The sequence below is a fragment of the Pipra filicauda genome, unplaced genomic scaffold, assembly GCF_003945595.2.
Source record: "Pipra filicauda isolate LSUMZ 115617 unplaced genomic scaffold, ASM394559v2 scaffold69_size3009148_pilon, whole genome shotgun sequence".
In the NCBI taxonomy this organism is placed as follows: domain Eukaryota; kingdom Metazoa; phylum Chordata; class Aves; order Passeriformes; family Pipridae; genus Pipra; species Pipra filicauda.
This window is the reverse complement of record NW_024104864.1, coordinates 402,352-420,880: the sequence shown is the minus strand read 5'-3', so window position 1 is coordinate 420,880 and position 18,529 is coordinate 402,352. Positions and strand designations below refer to the sequence as shown.

The 18,529-nt window shown below is 42.5% G+C and overlaps 2 protein-coding genes across 6 annotated transcripts in view; both read right to left on the bottom strand.

The window, feature by feature from the left end:
• Positions 1–306: 306 nt before the first annotated feature.
• MAB21L3 (mab-21 like 3) lies at positions 307–17,537 on the bottom strand. Of its 3 annotated transcripts, XM_027730320.2 has the most exons (7): positions 17,458–17,537; positions 12,939–13,079; positions 10,760–10,831; positions 7,872–8,163; positions 4,964–5,145; positions 4,020–4,214; positions 307–1,235 (listed from the first exon to the last, which is right to left on the bottom strand). In XM_027730320.2, exons 1-7 carry the CDS (start codon positions 17,503–17,505, stop codon positions 1,002–1,004), a joined length of 1,164 nt encoding a protein of 387 aa, XP_027586121.1. In that variant the 5' UTR covers positions 17,506–17,537; the 3' UTR covers positions 307–1,001. The 3 variants fall into 3 exon arrangements, with proteins under 3 accessions (XP_027586121.1, XP_027586122.1, XP_027586120.1); XM_027730321.2 differs by lacking the exon at positions 10,760–10,831; XM_027730319.2 differs by lacking the exon at positions 17,458–17,537 and having other exon boundaries at positions 7,872–13,031.
• Positions 17,484–18,529, bottom strand: part of SLC22A15 (solute carrier family 22 member 15) — a 51,349-nt gene continuing 50,303 nt past the window's right edge. For 2 of the 3 annotated variants that reach the window (XM_039388889.1, XM_039388888.1), the window contains one exon: positions 17,484–17,566. In XM_039388889.1, coding sequence (XP_039244823.1) covers positions 17,542–17,566 — 25 coding nt within the window. In that variant the 3' untranslated portion in view covers positions 17,484–17,541. Of the gene's footprint in view, positions 17,641–18,529 lie in introns of all 3 variants that reach the window. The other variant, XM_027730317.2, reaches the window with a different exon arrangement.

Genomic DNA, 18,529 nt, shown 5'->3' with positions numbered 1-18,529 from the left:
TCACTGATTTAATAACATTAAAACCAGCATTCTTTACACTCATTCTACAACTCTGTTCTTTCGAAAGATTTAAATTGATTTTCTTTCTAAACATCCATAATATTAAAAGCACTGGGGGGAGTGGGAGTTGGAGCTAACAGCCTTTGAAAAATATCCTCCTTCTGTACGGCACACAAAAAATACATGGGTGCTAAAAACTAGGGAAAGACCTGCTCCTCCTCCAGCCTGCTGGATAGAGTCAGGAATGGGAGTGAAATCTGCTCTGGCAAAGCCTCGTGGTTGTATGGCACTAACACAACTGGCAAACAAGAAGAAAACATATTTGAAGCAATTGGAAGAAAAATATAAGTGCAGGAGAGAAAAATGAAGAGGAGGCAAAACCCCACTGTTCCTCCTCTTGCTTTTGTTGAGCTATTCAACACTAGCAGCATGATTGTCTTACTGGAGCAGGGTCCCATTGAATCCGAGATGGAGACTTCAAAGTGCCTCCAAGAAAGCTTCCAGCTTTGGACACCTCAGAAATGTTCCTGTGTTCTTCTGCAGCGCTGGCCTGTGAGGCAAGCAGGCAATTAAACCCGCTGTCCTTGTGAGGAAGGCAATTGCAGCAACAATACACGTGCTAAATTACAGAGGCGATAGGCAGCAGAGCGAGACTCCTTTGCACTCCTTTGCTTTTCTTGCTTAAGTGCCACAAGACTAGAGTCAGAGAACAAGGCAGTTGCCTGTTCTGACTGACACGAAGTTGGGTTTCACTGGCTGTAGCTTCCAGGCAGGCTGTCACAGTTGAAAGCAAATTAGATCAGCTGGGCATCAAGCAATACCTTCCATCAGTTTTCACCGCCCACTGCTGCCAGCTTGACACTTCTCTTTCATGCTGCATGTGCCAACTGTCTTACAAAGCCAGCTGCAACATCTACTGGAAGGACATGAAGAACAACTGCAGGTGGGGAGAGGAGGTGGGGGATTGGCTCAGGGTTGGGGTGAGGAGACCTTTGCCTGCCTCAGTCCAGGCAGAAGACTGGGTTCTCCAAGAAGACTGCAAGCTTGCTGGCCACCAGGTCCAGGTCACTGGTGTTGGCATATTTGAGCAGATTGGTGTTCTTGAGAAAGTAATGCTTGAGGAAGTGCTGGCTTACACACTTGTGCAACTTCTGTACCAGCCTCAGAAAGGCTTCAGGGAAGCAGCGCCAATCCTTGGTGCGTGGGTATTTTTCACACGTCCAGAATAGCACTGTCTGCAAGAAGCAGATGGGAGAGAAGATGTGTTAGAGGTTCTGTCAAGGGCTCACACAGCTTACTAAGGCAGTTTTAGTGCTGGTAAATGGCTGACAGCCTTGGAAATCAGAGAGACTCGTGCTGCTATCTCTCTGTGTTAACATTTCTGCAACGGAGGGGATCACAGTTAAAGCCTCTTCTAGGGACCAGGCAGAGCAACTCTGACATGCCTGGTTAGGATCTCTCCCCAGAGGAGCCCCACTGACTGAGCCAGGAGCCCATGGAAAATGATCTTGCTAAAATAATCTTAGCCTATTTACCATCCTCCAGCAGGAGCCTCTGTAGAAATGCCAGGCATTTTAGGCTGTAGAAAATGGCCCATTATGCAAGTGTAGAAGCCAGTAGGTGCAAGGAGGGAGGAAAGCTTAATGAGATTAACATAATTATTTGTTAGCTTCAGCTGTATTTGTGCTGAAGATGCACACAGATCTGCATCCTAAACAGACTGGCATTCCAAGCAGCTCCTGCAGGTGCAACGCTTGCTATCTGGTCAAGTGCTGCCTCTTTTTTTCTGATGTGGTACTTACAGCATGTCTTATGTTCTATTCCCCCAGGTTTATTTTACGCAATTTTACATTTGAGAAATATGTAGTTAAAATAACAAAATGTCTGTGATTACTGTTCTTACAGTATTATTTTTACACTGCCTTTGTTGCATTTTTTCAGACTTTCCCATGACTGAGAAGAATTTTCTTGAGGTACTTACACTACTGTACTGAAAAAGCCATACTGACTGCCTCAGTCAACCTGAAATCACTTTTTAAAGTACTAAGTCACCTATCCTGGATTCAATAATTCTGCTAAGTCCCTTATCTGTCCTCTGAATCCCAATTTTATTTTGCAGATTCAGCAACCCAAAAAGAGAACTACACATACTGTGAGAAGTGGTTGAACTACAGTATTCAACTCTTCTGTTTCTACAGAGGTAGAATTTCATCCATAGTTGTATTGCTGACAAATTTCTTCCCAGACAGCTTTTCAAATGTGAACAATTTCTTTGTTCACAGCTGCAATAACCACAAAGCCTTTTTTTAATGTAACCAGGGAAGAAAGATACAGTGAGGAATTCAAGCTATAACTCTGTGAGAGCTACTCATTGAAGACTTGCAGAGCAGTTACCTTCTGTCACACTAAATCTACTTCAGCAAGACCCATGGGCAGCAGTTGCAATGAAGTTTCTGGAAGCAAGGGAAATAGTGCTGCTTTTCCAGTCAGGTGCCAAACAGGTGATTTATCCCCAGAATTTATGGAACTGTCCCTCACTTCCAGCTGTCTACCAGCAGCACAGAGTTGGTTTTCAAAATGTACCTAGGTCTTTTTGAACTACCACATCTTGAACTTCATTCCTATGGAGGTAAGCATAATGAGTGCTCTTACTTGGTCCTCTAAGCCTTTCTAAGTTTCTGGGGGAAGGATTTCCTCTGTCATAGAGGGTCTTTCTCATACAGAGTCTTGTTTAATCCTAGTTGTTGGATACCTCTGTTGGGGGAAACCTGAGAACGGGAAGAAACCTAACACTAAGCCTCTGCTCAACTGCTGGTTTATCCAGTGACTGTTTCTCTCATTTTACTTTCTTTTTTCTTTTCTTTTTTTCTGTTTAATGTAAGTAATTTTGAAAAATTGTAAACCAATCCTCTCTTGCAGTAAAAGCCTCAAGTACAGTAACAGTAAAGAGCTGAAGAGCTTCTAAATAGCTTTTTATTTTGATCATGAATCTGTGCAACAGCACTTCCTGCACATCTGCTTCACCAGCCAGAGAAAAAAAATGTTGCTGATGGTTAAATGGTTTTCCACTTTCTCCTATCTATGACAGTTTTTCCAGGAGGTTGTTCTTACAGGCACTGAGAAGTTTTACATTCTGCTAAGCTATAATCAGCCTCGTCATCTCTTTTTTGACTCCATCTTGACTTGGAGTAGTGCCCTGCGTATTAACAGCATTTGATGGTCACAAGCTTTTTATTTAGGAGAAATCTTGGCATTGCATCTGGTTTTGGACACCAAAATATCAGTAAGTACTGTGGAAAGCTGATAGCTTGAGGCTTCAAGGTGTGAAAAGTACAGCTGCTCCCTGGCAACTCCAGGAGGGTGGAGACCCAGAAAACAGGATTGCTCTACAGTCTGGTGCTGCCCTTGGCCCATCGGTATCTGTAGCTGTCAGATGTGGGGACACAGTCGTAGCAGAGCCTTCCATCTCTTCTTCACAAATCTTGTTTGAAGCCATCTTGAACCCTGAAGTAGGTGCAGGGAGGATGCTACCACCCCTTTCTTTCTTCCCTTCCTACCCCAGGTGAAACACCACCAGAACTGCAGTTTGCACCTAATTCATTAATAATGCTCACCTAAGACAGTTTTGTTGGTGCACATCCACAGATCGATGGATATAGATGGCTATAAAACTATCACACTGAGATAGTCAAGAAGCAGGAGGTAAGTATGCAATTACAGACAACAGTACAATGCCTGTGTGAAGTCAAAACAGAGCAGGGGCCTCAACTCTAACATTATTTATATTGCTGCAATCATAATGTTCCTACAGGCTTTAGTTTCCTGTTGAAGTTTGGAAAACATATATTTCCTGAACTTCTTGCCACTGTAAAGCAATGAAAAGGTACTGCAGTTTTGACAGCTACCTTAGAAGTTACACAGGTGCTACAGTGATTTACACCACAATATTTTGACATTACTGGATGGAAGGCGCTGCAACTGCTACTGCAACTGTATGTTGATATCACAGTGATGCCTACCTGAAGGTGATAAGCTGTGATGACAGGCTTATTTCCAGCACACCAGACATCCTCCTTCATCTGCCTCATGACCCTGAAGCACTTCATGCGACAACCACCATCTTCATCAAGTCCTTCCATGAGTATGTGCTCAGCACGGGAGAAGCACAGCTGCCAGTGATAATTGGAGCGGGCCAAAAGGTCGAAACCCAGTGACTGTGAACAAAAGGGGAAGTGTGACAGCAGATCAGAGGCAAACTTCTCTGAGCAATGCAGAGAGATGTTACAAAAAGGACGTGTGACATCTCTCAAAGCGTATTCTAAACAGGGTTAGCAGAGGCAGCAAATGAGGCGTGCTCACACCCTAATTCTGAGTCGAATAAACATGCATTTTGTATTGTTTCCTCATGTGCTGGTATCAGTTACTCCCAAGACATCCTGCTCTAGAGCCATCAGGTACAGTACCAGCAGTGCCACTAAAGCAGAGGTGCAGCTCTGCAGGCACTTTGCTGTGGAACAGCAGGTTGTGCATGAGTGTGGAGCAGTCCTGGAAAGCGGAATGGGACCTGCAGAAACATGGCAACTGGGGCTGAGCCAGAGTGCCAGAATCCAGCGATGACTGTTGTAGGGAAAGGTGGGATTAGGCTGGAGTTGCAGTTGCTGAAGGCTTATATGAGGCAGAGCAGAACAGCAAAAATGATGCATGTCAGCAATGGCAGAGCTGTGTGCAAGAGACTCATGCAATAAATAGTTAACTCAGGTTTTCTTCTATAGAATCCACCACTGTAAGGGGGATAAAAATCCAAATAAAATCTGACAGAATATTCTGAAACACTTCACTAGAGAATACATCTTCCAGCCCTGCTGTTGCCTGCCATCACCATGCAGTTCTTCCTTTGGGAAGTGACTGTCACCTGAGAGGTAAATTCCAGCACAGAGTTAATAGTTCTTTATACACTGTTTACCTTGATGCACCGCACTTTTTCCTGAGAAGGCCAACGCTTGAGGCAACGAGGCCACCGGGCCTTCTCGGGCCAGCAAGTTGGAATCTCCACAGCAGGGACCAGCTCCACCTCAACCTGGGATTCTGATGTCTCCACAGCCACCCGGACCACTGAGCTGAAGCTCTCCAGCACCGTCACTTTACCTGTGAAGGAACAACAAGAGAAGATAATATAAATGAAAAGGTCCTTTTCTACAAGCCAACCTTGTAGATCTTGCAGTTCTATTGGTCTGTCTTAACACTTCCTCTTCAATGCCATAAGCAGAATCTAAGAAGAACTTAAATCTATCTAAATCTATCCTGGTGAACAAGAATAGGAAGAAGATGAAAGACCAACTAAGTTCTCAATTTTACATTCAATTACCATGCTTTTGTTTTCTTTTGTGGGTCCTCTTAAATCCTAGGATCAGCTTCTTAAAAATACAGCTAGATGACTGGTGCAACCTAACATTTCTAATGGTACAGTACAAGGAGATCACTGCAGTTTAGAGAGGACCAGATGAACGCTTCATATCTAAAGATGGTCTTATTCCTTCAGAGAACCTGAGATCAAACCCTCGCCATATCACACCATTGCCAGTCATTCAGAATGTTTTGTGGAGTATCTGTAAGTTTTGTTTCTGGAGATGCACTTGCACAGAATTTATGGGCTGCTGTGCAGAGTAGTCATATAAAAAAGGCTAACTGATAGATCGTGGGGATGCAGAGTGTCAAAAAGAGCTACTTCTGAGGTGATTTGGAGGAAGGAAGATTCTTCAGTGTGAAAGAAGAGTGGCTCATCTCCAAGAACAACATGCTCTAAGAGTGCAGAAAGGAAAGAAAGCTGCAACTAATGGACTTTGAGATCGTTTCCCGTTGGTTCAGCTGTGTTCATAGAAGAAATTGCTGACCCCAGCTTTCCCAGTCACTCTGGTAGGATCACTGTCCCTTCAGCTCTGCTCCTAAACCACTGCAGTAGAAGACTGAGCAGGTTAACAAAAGCAGTTTAAATAGCAGTGTGTTAGTGCCTCATTTTGATTGGCATGGATTAAGGAGCTATTCCACAAGGAGCCCACGTACCAGACTTGAAGGGACAGTGATGAACATTTGGGAGGGCAACCTTTTCTGCCCTTACAGAGGAAATATCTGCCTAACCCCAGTTTAGCATCTCCTCCAGAAAGCACTGGGTGAATTACCTTGCAAATAGTAAAGTCCATCCCAACCAGAACTTCATACTTTCCTGCCGAGGCAAGCCTGGCACAAAACCAGGAACTATACTGCTCCCAAGCTCTCAGCAAGGATCCCCGGCAGCTGAAAAGTGTTAAAGCAACTGCTGTGTCAGCATGTAAATATGTTCACGGCATTTCCAAAAGCATTCCAATTGTGATACCTATTTTTCCACCAATGAAAAGTGAGACACCTCAAAAAATGGCTTTGCTGATGCTCAAAGAATTAAAAACCAGGAAAGCAATGAAACCAGGGAAATTTTTCTGTAACTTTAGCCGTACTATGTGATGAAGGAAAATCATTCTTCACAGAAACAAACAAAAATGGTAATTGCTTCTCCTGAGTTCATCTTAGCTCATTCCTCCCAGTGTGTCTTACAAAAAAAGCACCACAATCATCAGCCCAAACATTATGCTTTGGGTTCCTTGAAGTAATTCTCCTGTCACAACAAGTTGATGTACTGCTGCTAGACACAGTGGCAGGTTTTCACTTCAATACAGTAACTTTCACATAAGTAAAGCTTCAGAGACAAGCCCATTCCCGTTGGTCTTTTCCATGAGCCTTGATGGTGAAATTTCATTCCCATCCACCTTTCCATTTCTATAATAACAAATATTTCTTGAAAAAATGTCATTATCTAGTTGAGCTTGTCTTTAGCATGTTCTCTCACAATTCAGAGTGCAATCAGATAGTGGATATGGCTCCTATTGCTCTGAAATACAGAAGATCCCTATTAGGCTGCTGATGAGTAAGGAGTCATCCTGGAAACATGCCATGAAAAGAGGCACCACAGTCTGGATTTAATCATGCCCCAGTATCTTAATGTGAAAAGATGGACACAGACTATGTAGCTTGGACAAGCCAAACTGTCAGTAGCTGAATTCTATAACATGCCTCTAGGATGCTAAGAATTAAATCCGAGGATCACTGTTCAGCAGCATCTTGATACAGATGTTGCAGTTGTCAAGGCATGTTCTGTGCACCACTGACCACGTTATGTTAGTGAACAGCACTTCCAGTATAAACAGTCACAGGAAATAAACAGGCACTTTGGATTGCTCACAGAGGTTGCAGCTCCACTACTGAAAGTAAACTTCCTGAGTCCACTTCCAGAACAGGACTGGAGTAGCCTGGACACTGGGAAAGGAGCATTTGTCTAACACACTTTGCCTAAAGTAGAAGTCCTACTTAGTTCCCACCAGTCCATGCTGGAAAGCTATGGGCAGCTAAGGTTTTCCCAGAAAACTATCTGCTCGTAAGTATCTTCAAACACGTTCTCCTCAGACTTATGCACCCTCCCTGTATCAAATTTTCCTATACTACCTTCCTTGATAGTATAAATATATTGCAGCTGCTGTAGTAGAAAAAGACTTTTTTTCCCAAACAAATTCCTAAATGTTCTAAAAATTTGGGCTGCCTCTTGGTTGAACTGTGAGAGTGATGTTTCTGGAGACCCTACTCAAATTTATAAGAAAGCAGTAACACCTTGGGTATGAAGAGCCCGAGAATTACTTAATTCTATCTTTAATGCAGGTCTACATGCATCACCTAAAGGCTTCCTGATTTTGGAGGGATTTGCTATTTCTTGGCTTCTGATCATGTGAGCCAAACAAACACTTCGTGTGTATGATGGTTTCCCTTATACCTGTCCCCACTAAACTCACTGGAGAGGTTACAGGAGATAATCGACTTCTCCACCAGCTCCCGGAAGACGATAAGGACTTTGGCTGGAACCAGATCACCTTCGATGTTCACATCCTCTTCATGCCACTGCTGAAGGCTTTTTGAGAACTGCTCCACCTCTAGCCATTGATGCAATTCCTCAGGGTCCCGCACGGAGGAGAGGAGCTTGGCTCCATTTATGGTGTAATAACGCCAGTGCCGTACCTGGCATTCCCTGTACCCAGTCAGGCCACGCAGAGGGACTGTGATGAGGAACTGGCTGGGTGCTAAGACCTGGGAGAGTTCAGAGAGATTGAGAGAGGAGACAAGGGCAGATCCATGAGCCTGAAGTAAAGAAAAGGGGGTTAAGGAAGTAACAGGTAAAACTGGGGGCTTTGGAGAAAAGGAAAAGCCAAGGTATGATGGGAACAATTGAACATAGCCAGGACCTGTTCCGTACCTGTCTCTGAGAGTTACTTTGTGGGTACACAGATTAAAAGGAAATTGCCTTAGGAGGAGTCTGATGTGACAGCCATGGCCCTTAGAACGCAAGAGCTCACTGACTGATTTGCCACCATATGGTTTCCCCCTTTTTGTGTTATTTCTAGTCTGCAATTGCATGAGATATAATAACTGGCAGCTTCCAAGGAGCAGGAAAGCATCAGAGTATGTTTTGAGATACAGCAAAGGGAAACAAAATAGTGCAATTTATTTCCTCAGAATTATTAATTGAGAGTTCAATATTAATAATAACTATGGCAAAAAGTGCACCTTTCTGATCTCTGTCAAAGTCCACTACAGACATTAGTAAAATAAGACTATAGGCCATTAATTTTACAAGTGTTTCACTCTGTATGATTGTCCTTTAAAAAGACAGAGACATAAGGCAAGTGATATGCCTGAGCCTACAGAGGCAGTGGCATTTGCAGAAATAAGCTCAGGTCTTGGCCAGTTCTACTGTATGGAACTGCATCTCCTGCTGAGCATAGGATAAAAACAGTGTAAGGATGGAGGCAGCAACCAATGGGAAAGGAACCCTCAATAGGCTTGTTTTCAAGACATCTAATTTGCCTCATTTTGGGAATGACCATTTTCCAATAAAACCAGTGCTGAGTCAATATTTGCAAAGAAAGAATAAGATGACACAAATACCTTGAAACTTCATACTGGCCCAGGGCATAGCCAGACATCTCAAAATGCTAGTTTGGAAGCATCTGGCAGTTGTGGCTCCAGAAAGGGTATTCAAACTCCTTCAGATTTTACTGTGTTGGCTCAGGAGCCTTTCAAGTCCACTTGCTACCAAACCTAACTTACATTGGCATAAATAAGGTAAAACTGCTGCACAAGCAGAATGTGAAGTGACAGCTGTTGCTGTGAGGTGGGTACACCCAAGGTGAACGAAACACGCTTGTCACTCTCCTGTAATAACCCAAAACACTCTGGTAGCCTTCCTGGTAGGTCAGCTGATTTAAAATATTACCACAGAGGTGCCAAGGCCCTGAGGGCACTAACAGGCTTTAATGGCCCTAAGCAGCCTCTCCAGGACTTCTACCCACAGCATCTGCCTGTGGGTCTGGGACCCCCATTTCAGCTGAACCCTGGGCTATATCATAGGAATGCTGGTCTCCAACTGTGTGACAGCTATGCCTGTGCTGGCCATAGACCTTGTTGTCCTATCTGCAGACTGCCTTCCCAGCCTGGCCTCAGACTTAGCTGGCCACTCTGGGCTTGCCTGGCAATCAGTAGACGGCATCTGACCCTGGTTAATATTGTTGGAGCTGATCCTGACCCTGGTGAGTGCTCCTGGCTTGACTTCAGCAGACTTACCTGATGACCTGCCTTATCAGCAGACTTACCTGATGACCCAGACTCTTGGTTGACCCAGCTGCCCTCCCTAGGTCTGCCTCACTCGAGCACCACAAGGCAGAAGCTGCCTTGTTATGCTCCCCTCCCACCTCCCTCCCCCATAGGGAGCAGCTGGTCTTCTCTGCTCCCTGGCAAGAGATTTGAAGTACAAAAGATGGCCAGCAAGAAGCACAGAAATGGCAAAGGAAACACCAGAAAGCCGCTCTTTTGTCAAGTAAAAACCGTAAAGGCAGGAGGATACTGGAAAGATGACATTTCACATCAGGCTGACCTGTACCTGTCAGGTTTGGTGGGGTTGAGTAATCCTGTGAGCAGCTCAGAAGCAGAGTGCAAGGCTCCATAAGGAAAAAATACAATGGCTGTCATGCAGTTACTGCTTATCTCACTGCCTCAGCCACATCTGCAGATAAACCCCCATTCCTTCCCATACCAGGATGCTGTGTTGTACACACTGGCACCCAACAGATCGTAAAGTGAAGAGCTGAAGGTGTTATGTGAGTGCCTGCAAATGCAAGTCACAGGGTCCTCCACCTGGGGCTTACCAGGAAACAACAGAAGACTAAAGGCTGGGGATGGCACTGTAAAGCTGGGCAGCTGGTGTCCTCTTGGCCTAAACAAATCCCAGTCCTATATCTATGCTCTGTCACACGATGGTCTTATGCGCTATATGCAGATCATGGACCCCAGCAAGTCACAGGCTTGATCAAGAGCCTCAAATTCTGGGGTGTGTAAATTATAGCCAATTGTGCTGCATTAAAAACCTGTCTGAAGTTTGCTGGGCAAACTAAATACAACCTCATTCTTGCAGTCCTGGCCAGGATGTTCCAGGGAGGCAGAAGCTTTAGGTTAGAAAGAAAATAGTTATGCTTTGAGAAAAAAAAAACCAAGGGAAGTCTCTTGTGGAGAGGATGAAATAGTTGTGGGAGGATCAGTTAGGGGGGTGAAGTTGTCCGGAGAAGAGGGTCGGTGAGGAGGAAGCAGGCATATGGACTGTCAGGCACCAGGTGGCAGGAAGGCTTTGTACCTGGATAGATGGGTGGAATGGGCGCTTCCTCCGAAGCATAGCTGACCACTTAGCCAGTAAAGCTGGCTGATCCTGAGAGAAGCAGAAAGGAAAACAAGAAGTACACAAGAAGAACAGAGAGAAAGCATGTGCCAGGTCATTCATTCACAGAGCAAAGCTGCAAGCTTCCTTGGAGCCTGTTTTTTAAAGGAAAATCTTCCCCCTGCCCCCATTGTGATTACAGAGTTAAACATTTGGCAATGCCATTGGGCGGTGCTGCACGAGTGATTAGTCTGGACCCTAACCTGTTCATTACGCCTTACTGAAGCCTCCACAGCTTTTGCACCAGCCTTGCACCATTGACAGCTGCAAAAATGGTGGGCCACAACTAAAACAAATAAAATAATGTGGGTTTGTCCACGTGAATTTTAATTCAAGTTGTTTATTAAAGACTGACTTTTTGTTGTGTGGGTTACAGAGAAACACTGAATATCTAAAGACTTTTCTTATATATTCTCCTCTTAGCCATGCATATTTAGAAAGAAGTTTGTGGCTTCTCAATAAATCCAGACCTCTCACCATGTTAAATTGATTCCTTTTAACCAGAAGCTGAAAGTTCAGAAAAGTCACTGCAACCAGAAGCTGAAAGTTCTGAAAAGTTCTTCAAATTTAACTGACAGAAAGAAAAATGTTGCAAATTTAAACACAGAATAATGAATACATTGACTTTCCCTTGACACAAGTCTCCTCTAGGTTGAATTATGTCAGCAAGAATATCAAGGTTTCCAATTTTTGAAAGCAGACAGCCCAAGCCAAAATAATTTCTCATCAACCCATTCTTCGTTGCCCTATATATACAGGACAAAAGTTAGTCAGGCCCTCCTAGTGTTACTTCCACAGATTTATAACACTGGGTTCAGTTAAGTATGAATAACAAATCTGCCACTTTTTAAGAAAATATATTTTGAGGATTTCTTCCAAGCAGAAATTGTTCAGATCAGCCTACTGTAACTCCAAATTACTGCTCAGAATAGATTGCCTTGGTGGTTTTGTTGTTCTGCTTTGTTTTCCAGAACAACAATTTTTCCCTGACCCTGGTCCTGTCAGACCTCATTAGCTAAGCAGGTTTGTTCCAGCACAAGAGGTGGTTGGCAGACTCTGGCACTAAGGAACACGTGGACCAGGATGTGGTTTTACATCACTGTGGTCATACCTATTGACAAGGCCACGTGCCCTGGGATACACGAAATTCCAGAAAAGCTATAAATCTGAATGTCTTTGTTCCCAGGACAATAGCCATATTGCCAACTGGGTGATTATATTTTGCCTCCATCTCCATAACCTTCCAGCAGCTTGGTACACACAGACTTCTTCCCTTTCAATCCTAGAGAGCTGCAAAATGCTTTTACATGTTTGCTGTGTTTTGATCTGTAACTGGCTGCATTTTAGTATAAGGTTGACACAGCTAGAGTATGTAAAAACTAATTTAGATGAAAAAGATAATTTTCATCAGAAGTTGCCATTGCTGTGATTGTTTCTTATATCTTTTATCTTATCTTTCTTAATTACTCTTGTATTACATAGCCACAGGAAATAACTAAAACAACCAGTCTTCATCTGTCTCATTATTATTTTCATATTTGAAGGTCTAAAATGGGGAGGCATTTAATTTCTCCCACTAATAAGCATATTTGTTCCAAGTTAAAAAGAAATTCCAATCTATGACAAAAACTCCCCATTTTTCTGAAGGAGCTTTCTAATGCTCATAGCAGAAGGACTTTTGATTTTCCTTTCTTTTTTTTTAATGAGTTGACAGGTTTTCCACCTGTGAAAAATATGAGTCATAGCTCATGGAGGCATGAGGATTTTTCTTATGTTACTGCTGTACAAGTTTTTCTTTCTGTCTCCCAAAGAACTTTGCCTTCTGCTGCAGACTGACAGCTCTAGCAACAGATGCTCTTTGTAAACACAGCAGCTGTAAAAAGAGGCTCTGCCTGATTTACCCATCCCTCTCTGATACTCTTCTAATTGTAAGATGTCCATGAGAGTAAGCCTCTATAACCCAGTCACTAGAACTCCCACAGTGAAGTGTCAGCACATTGTCTGTGGTGTTTTGGGTGAGGTACCTGCCCACACAATGGAGAAATCATTTACTGATTGCCTGCAGGCTGCCAGAGTATATCAGGGCTCTTGTTCATACCTTAATGTTCTCATTGTGAATGCCAGAGTTGGAGATAGCCTGGAATCGTATGGCCTTATGGCTGATTTCTGTGGTCAGCTGCTGGATGATTTTCTGCACCTCCTCCACTGCTTTGGAAACCAGGTGATGTCGCCGTTCCACCTGTCAGTTCCAGGAAAGACACTTCATGTTACAGGTAACTCCAGTGATTGTCACCAGTTAGGAACAGTCAACTAGCTTAAAACATCCTGAAACTTACTGTTTCCTGTGTGTTGCAACTGATTTACTATAAGACAGAGCTGGTAAACATCACAGGGCCAATATTCAAGACTACCAACCATTAATTGATATTTCCATGCCAATACCATTAGACAGAAGGAAAAGGGTTCATTAAATGGATAAATTTGTTATCAACCAGTTACAGTCTCATTCTTTATCCATTTGATGCCAGTTATTCCCATGCATATACTAGCCATTGTCGGAGCCAGGATATGTTTCGTTCTAAGAGCTGAGAACACTTCAAGAGTTACAGATACTCTGTGCATTAGTCAGGTGTCAGGTGTATGCAGCATCATTTAGATGCCTACATTATACATTGGAAGTGTCCATACTCTCTTCATAGCTGAAGTAAAAATGAGAGTCTACTCCTAGATGGTGAACAAGCATCTTTCCAAAGCTGGTCCCACTGGGAACTAGGTGTTTGTGTGACTCAATGGATAATTCTTCAATTCAAGCAGGAGTAGCAAAATTATTTACTGAAAATTATTTCAGTGGAAAGTCTGAGTCTTGAAAGGACTGAGGTGAGGGATGAACAACTCAGAAAAATATCAAGATGAACCTTCGCCTTCATACATGACTAAAGATGAATGGAGCGCAAGGGGATGGTCACAATCTGAACAAGGAGATTCAACAGGAGGAACATGAGAGAAACCATGTTAGTAAAGGATATTTAATACTTCTCAAATATCTTTACACATTTAACAAAGTGAGGAGATTCTGTTAATGAAATTCATGAACATATTCATAATTACTTATTCACCCAGAATTACCTACACAGAGTGAGATATTAAGACTGTTTACTGTCCTTTTTTGCATCCTATGCTTTATCTCATTTGATTGTAACTTTCGCTTTCTTCTTGATTTTTCTTTTTCCTCACCATACTCTACTAAATCTTATTGTTTGCAGGCAAGAAAATAAAATCAGAAACAGATGGGACGTTTGAAAGACTACAAAATTAACCCAACTGCCCCTGAGCAAGAACTAAAACCTCCACTGGGCTGTTTGCAGGTATGAAACAGGAGTGTTAGATCATTAACAGCTTGGCTTAAGTGAATCATCAAGCATAATTGCCACAGTCAAACATAATTGCTACAGTCTTTTGTTATTATCTAAGACCAAAAGGAAGCAAAAGCATAAGGAAAAAAATTTTTTACTGTGAGAGTGGTGAGGCACTGGAACAGGTTGCCCAGAGAAGCTGTGGATGCCCCATCCCTGGAAGTGTTCAAAGCCAGGCTGGATGACAATTTGAGCCAAGTGGTGTGGTGAAAGATGTCACTGTCCGCAGCAGGGAATTGGCACTTAGATGATATTTAAAAGGTCCCTTCCAACCCAAATCAGTCTGTGACTGTTCTAAAACTCCTGTGTCCTACTTTCTCAGCATCTGCAGCACCTAAACAACACTCTTTTTTTTTTCCCTTTTAGAAAATACTGTTGACAAGCACTTCATTTAAGGTCCTTTAGGACATCTTTATGTCAAATGCTGAACTATCAGACAAAAACACTCAAGTGTGTTGAAATGTGTCCCCAGGCCTTCAAAAGGAACAAATAGATTCACTTTTTCAAAATAAGGGACCATTCAATGGACTAAAATGGACTAGTGCTTGCATAAGATCAATTAACCAATGAACTAACACTGAATTTGAGGGTGAGCAGAATTTGAATACCTTCCCCCCATAGCCAAAGTTAACAGTATTTTTACTAAGCCTGAATAGCTTTTGCAAGTGGGAAATGGATTGGATAGCAGTATCATATTCCCTTCCCTGGGTCCTCATCTACCCTTGACAGAGTTTCTTTGCTATGTTAACACCATATAGTCCCTTTTGTTTATATAATATCCTTTAATTTCCCTAGTGATTCACCCTCCTCCTCATTCCAATTCATCCTTGTTCTCTAAGACCAGTTTTAGCTAGGTTATATGTATCTTTTTTTTCTTAATTTATACTGAAAAATTTTAGCCCATATTCATTTTCACTTCCTCATCTCAGCTTTCATTCATGGCACTTCTCCATCTGTAGCTATAGCTATTTTCTCCACCTTATTTTTGTTCATCCAGAACAACTTAGGACAATCCAATAAGCTTGTCTTGCTCAACATGATACCTAATGGTTTCTCCAACTAGTGAATGGTGAGTGGTAGAGAAAATTGTCCACCTCTAAGAGCTTTTACACAAAAAAGCAGACTTTTTCTATTGAAAAATACTGAAAGTATACAATCTCTCCATGGGTCAGTTCAAATGGAGACCTGGAGTGCCTCTGTATGCATTGTTCATGCTATGTTCTAAGAGGCATCTCCTAGAAACACCTTCTGCCACCTCCAATATCCTGGGAGAATCCAACCAACCCAGCCTGGCCGCATTTACTTCTGCCTTCGTCACCTACTGGCTAGGCTACAGCAGTTGGCATGAACTCTTTACAAGAGTATAGACTCTCAAAAAACCTATTGAGGAAGGTACAACTAAACACCTCTTTTCGCGTGTGCTCCTCATCACTGGGGCAGGGATAAAAGAACGAGAGACGTGTGACAGAGGGTGCTTACTGTTCCTAACCATAATTAGCTCCCTAATCATACTATTGGAAAATATAACCTTCCTACAGAAGAGAGGGCATAAAAATCAGAAGACAGAACATGTGCGAGTGAATGCAGCTTCTGAAGAGCCAAGGCATTTATCTCAGATGCCTTTAGCACCAGGACAGACATGCTGAGAGAAGAGACAGCATAAGGTCTCTGTTTCTACCACCTATTGGCATTCCCCTTACCAGGTCTTAACCAGGGGAATCAGGCCAAAAGAAATGCACAAAACTAGAACAACAAGGTCAATTAAGGACTCATTAAGGAGGAGTGAAGCAAGACTGGGATTTATTAGGAACTGTTAACAACATTTGGGTTTTCTCTCATTTACCCAGTCACATCCTCTCCAGATGCACTTGAGTTTTTCTTTTGCTGAGTGGCTTAAGGAAGAAATCTCTGCTATTATAGAGATTCATTGCACCAGGTGGTTGAGCTATTTTCAAAAACAGGCAGCATTTGACAAAGCTGAACTGGGATTGCCTGAAGGTTAGGCAGCCAATGGACAGGAGACTCATGAGCAGACAGAAACTAGGAATCCATCAGATCTGGAGGGCTGCTAGAAAACAGACTTTCAGTAGAACTTCAAATATTAGCAACTATGAGCCTCACTTAACTACACTCTGCTTCTGTTCCCTGTACTTATAGCTGTCATATGAGCATCTTCCTGTGCATGGCTTCCCTCAGTTCCCTCCTTTGTAGCTCTGCTTTTTAAATCTTCAGAGAAGTGTTCGCTATTATAGCTCACTGAACAGATTCTGATGGAATGATTTTCCTGTGCACAACACTGCATGGCTGAAAAATGAAAAGTTCTCACAGAAATATATCTACTTGTCACCAAAACATTTCCATAGAGAAAACAAACATTTCTTATCAGCCCCTTCATTGTACTAGAATATGTAATCCTTTACAGAATGTAAAATCATACATTTTCCCATTTTGAAATTAGTTTTCATCTTGGTATCTTGCATTTTGTTGAGAAAGCAGACTATAAAACAGGATCTAGCTAAGTACTGAGATGAAATATGTCAGCTTTAAAAATTGTTATGGCTCACTTAGAGGTACTTTTATTAAACAGTATTGTTTTGCAGATGATTTTATTCTGTTTTACTTTATTTCATAATGGGGGGAAAAATTGAGAGCTGGAGTATCTCATAAAATAGAAAATGTGGTTCCAATCTGCATGTGCTAATGAGACGTTATTTTTATCATGGTATATAGGAAAGTATCCTTAGCTGAGGTGACAGACTGATGAGTGAATTCTAACAAATAGTTGTCTGTCTCTCTAGTTCCTACATGAATCTTTCATACAGGCAATGCCTGGTGTGGTTTTGGTCTTGTTTCTGTCAAACCAAGACCACAAGAAAGGGAGAGAGGCAAGGACCTTTCCTTAGATTTAAATGCTGGCAATTACAGCTAGTCTCACATCTGGAATTCCAGACCAGGAGCAAAAATTAAGGACATTTGAAGAAGAGGACAAGAACCTTGAAAAAATTAGGCTACCAGCTGAGATCCCTGATAACATACTGCAACGGGAACCTAGAAATCTCATTAAAAATACAGTTCTCATGAAACTTCACCCAGTCTTGTCTCAGAAATGAAGACAGCAGGCAAGCAAGTAACTGTCAAGTTTGGCACCCTTCGGAATCAACACCTAGTGTGGGAGACAGAAAATCTGGACAGATAAAGCCTTACCTTGCTCTGGATGTAGTTTTCTACATCTTCATCTGTGAATGGTTTCATGGCAAGATGGTCTTCGCTGCTCTTTAAAGTGTGAATTCACTCTTCATTCGTTCGCCTGCCTCTGGAAGCAGAGAAACACTCAGATGGAGTGCTCAGAGACTTCTTGCCCTGTGAAACTCAGGTCACCTTATTCCTCTGTGGATGAAGAAGAGGAGAGAGAAGCAAGGAAGTATGCCTATTTTTATTTTTTTTTTCCTGGTCTGAATTACAATGGTGACTTCCAGGTGCTTTGGAAAAGTAGCTCCAAATATTATTTTCTAAGTTCAATTATTATTTTTTATCTTACTACTTTTAAATGGTGGGTTTTGCATGTAGGGACACACAAAAATATCCCAGCTACTGCACTGTCTCAGGGCAGATCTGGAAGTGCTTTTCAGATTCCAGTGCAGATTCAATATACTCATGCACAGCATTATTACTATGTGTCCTACTTAGTACGTCCCTGTCTCACTAGCCCTTAACTAAACAATTTCTTAAATGCTCTCAGTTATCCCTTGTTGACTTCAATCCACCCACTTTTCATCTGAAACTGCATGGGTATTTTTACATTCAGATCATTCACTGGGTCTGCAGTTTGCAGCCCCTGCTCCCCTCTCTTTATATCTCCTTTCTCTCCAGCTGTATTGACAGTAAATATCGTGCAGCCTGTCCCCTCCTGTAGTTTGCTTCGCCTTCTTTACAGTAAATAGACAGAAAGCTGCCTCTCGTTTTCTGCCAGCAGCTCAGCTAACAACCCCATATGGACAGTTCAGAGGGAAAAACAATTGATTAGGCCTTATTGATCCAGTGCAGCTTGGTGGCTTTTAGAAAGAAGGGTACATCAGCACATGCAAGGGAGTGACAGAGTATAGAGATGCTAAGGGTCCCTTACTAAGAAAAGCACACTCCACATTTGACTAAAATCATTATTATCCCCTGGAAACTGAATTTTGACATCCCTTGACTGATTTATTACTTCTGCAGCAGCTGGCAAAAGGCAGCACTGGGTGCTCCCTCAGGACAGGCACTGTTTTTGTTAGTTATA

What these genes read in the sequence shown, in the direction of transcription:
- MAB21L3 (XM_027730319.2), bottom strand. Translation starts at nt 8,490, where the DNA reads ATGCAATTGCAGACTAGAAATAACACAAAAAGGGGGAAACCATATGGT. An exon ending in TATCTCCTGTAACCTCTCCA is followed by an intron (nt 5,146 to 7,871) that starts GTGAGTTTAGTG and finishes GTTCCTTCACAG; the next exon opens with GTAAAGTGACGGTGCTGGAG. An exon ending in TCACAGCTTATCACCTTCAG is followed by an intron (nt 1,236 to 4,019) that starts GTAGGCATCACT and finishes TGCTTCTTGCAG; the next exon opens with ACAGTGCTATTCTGGACGTG.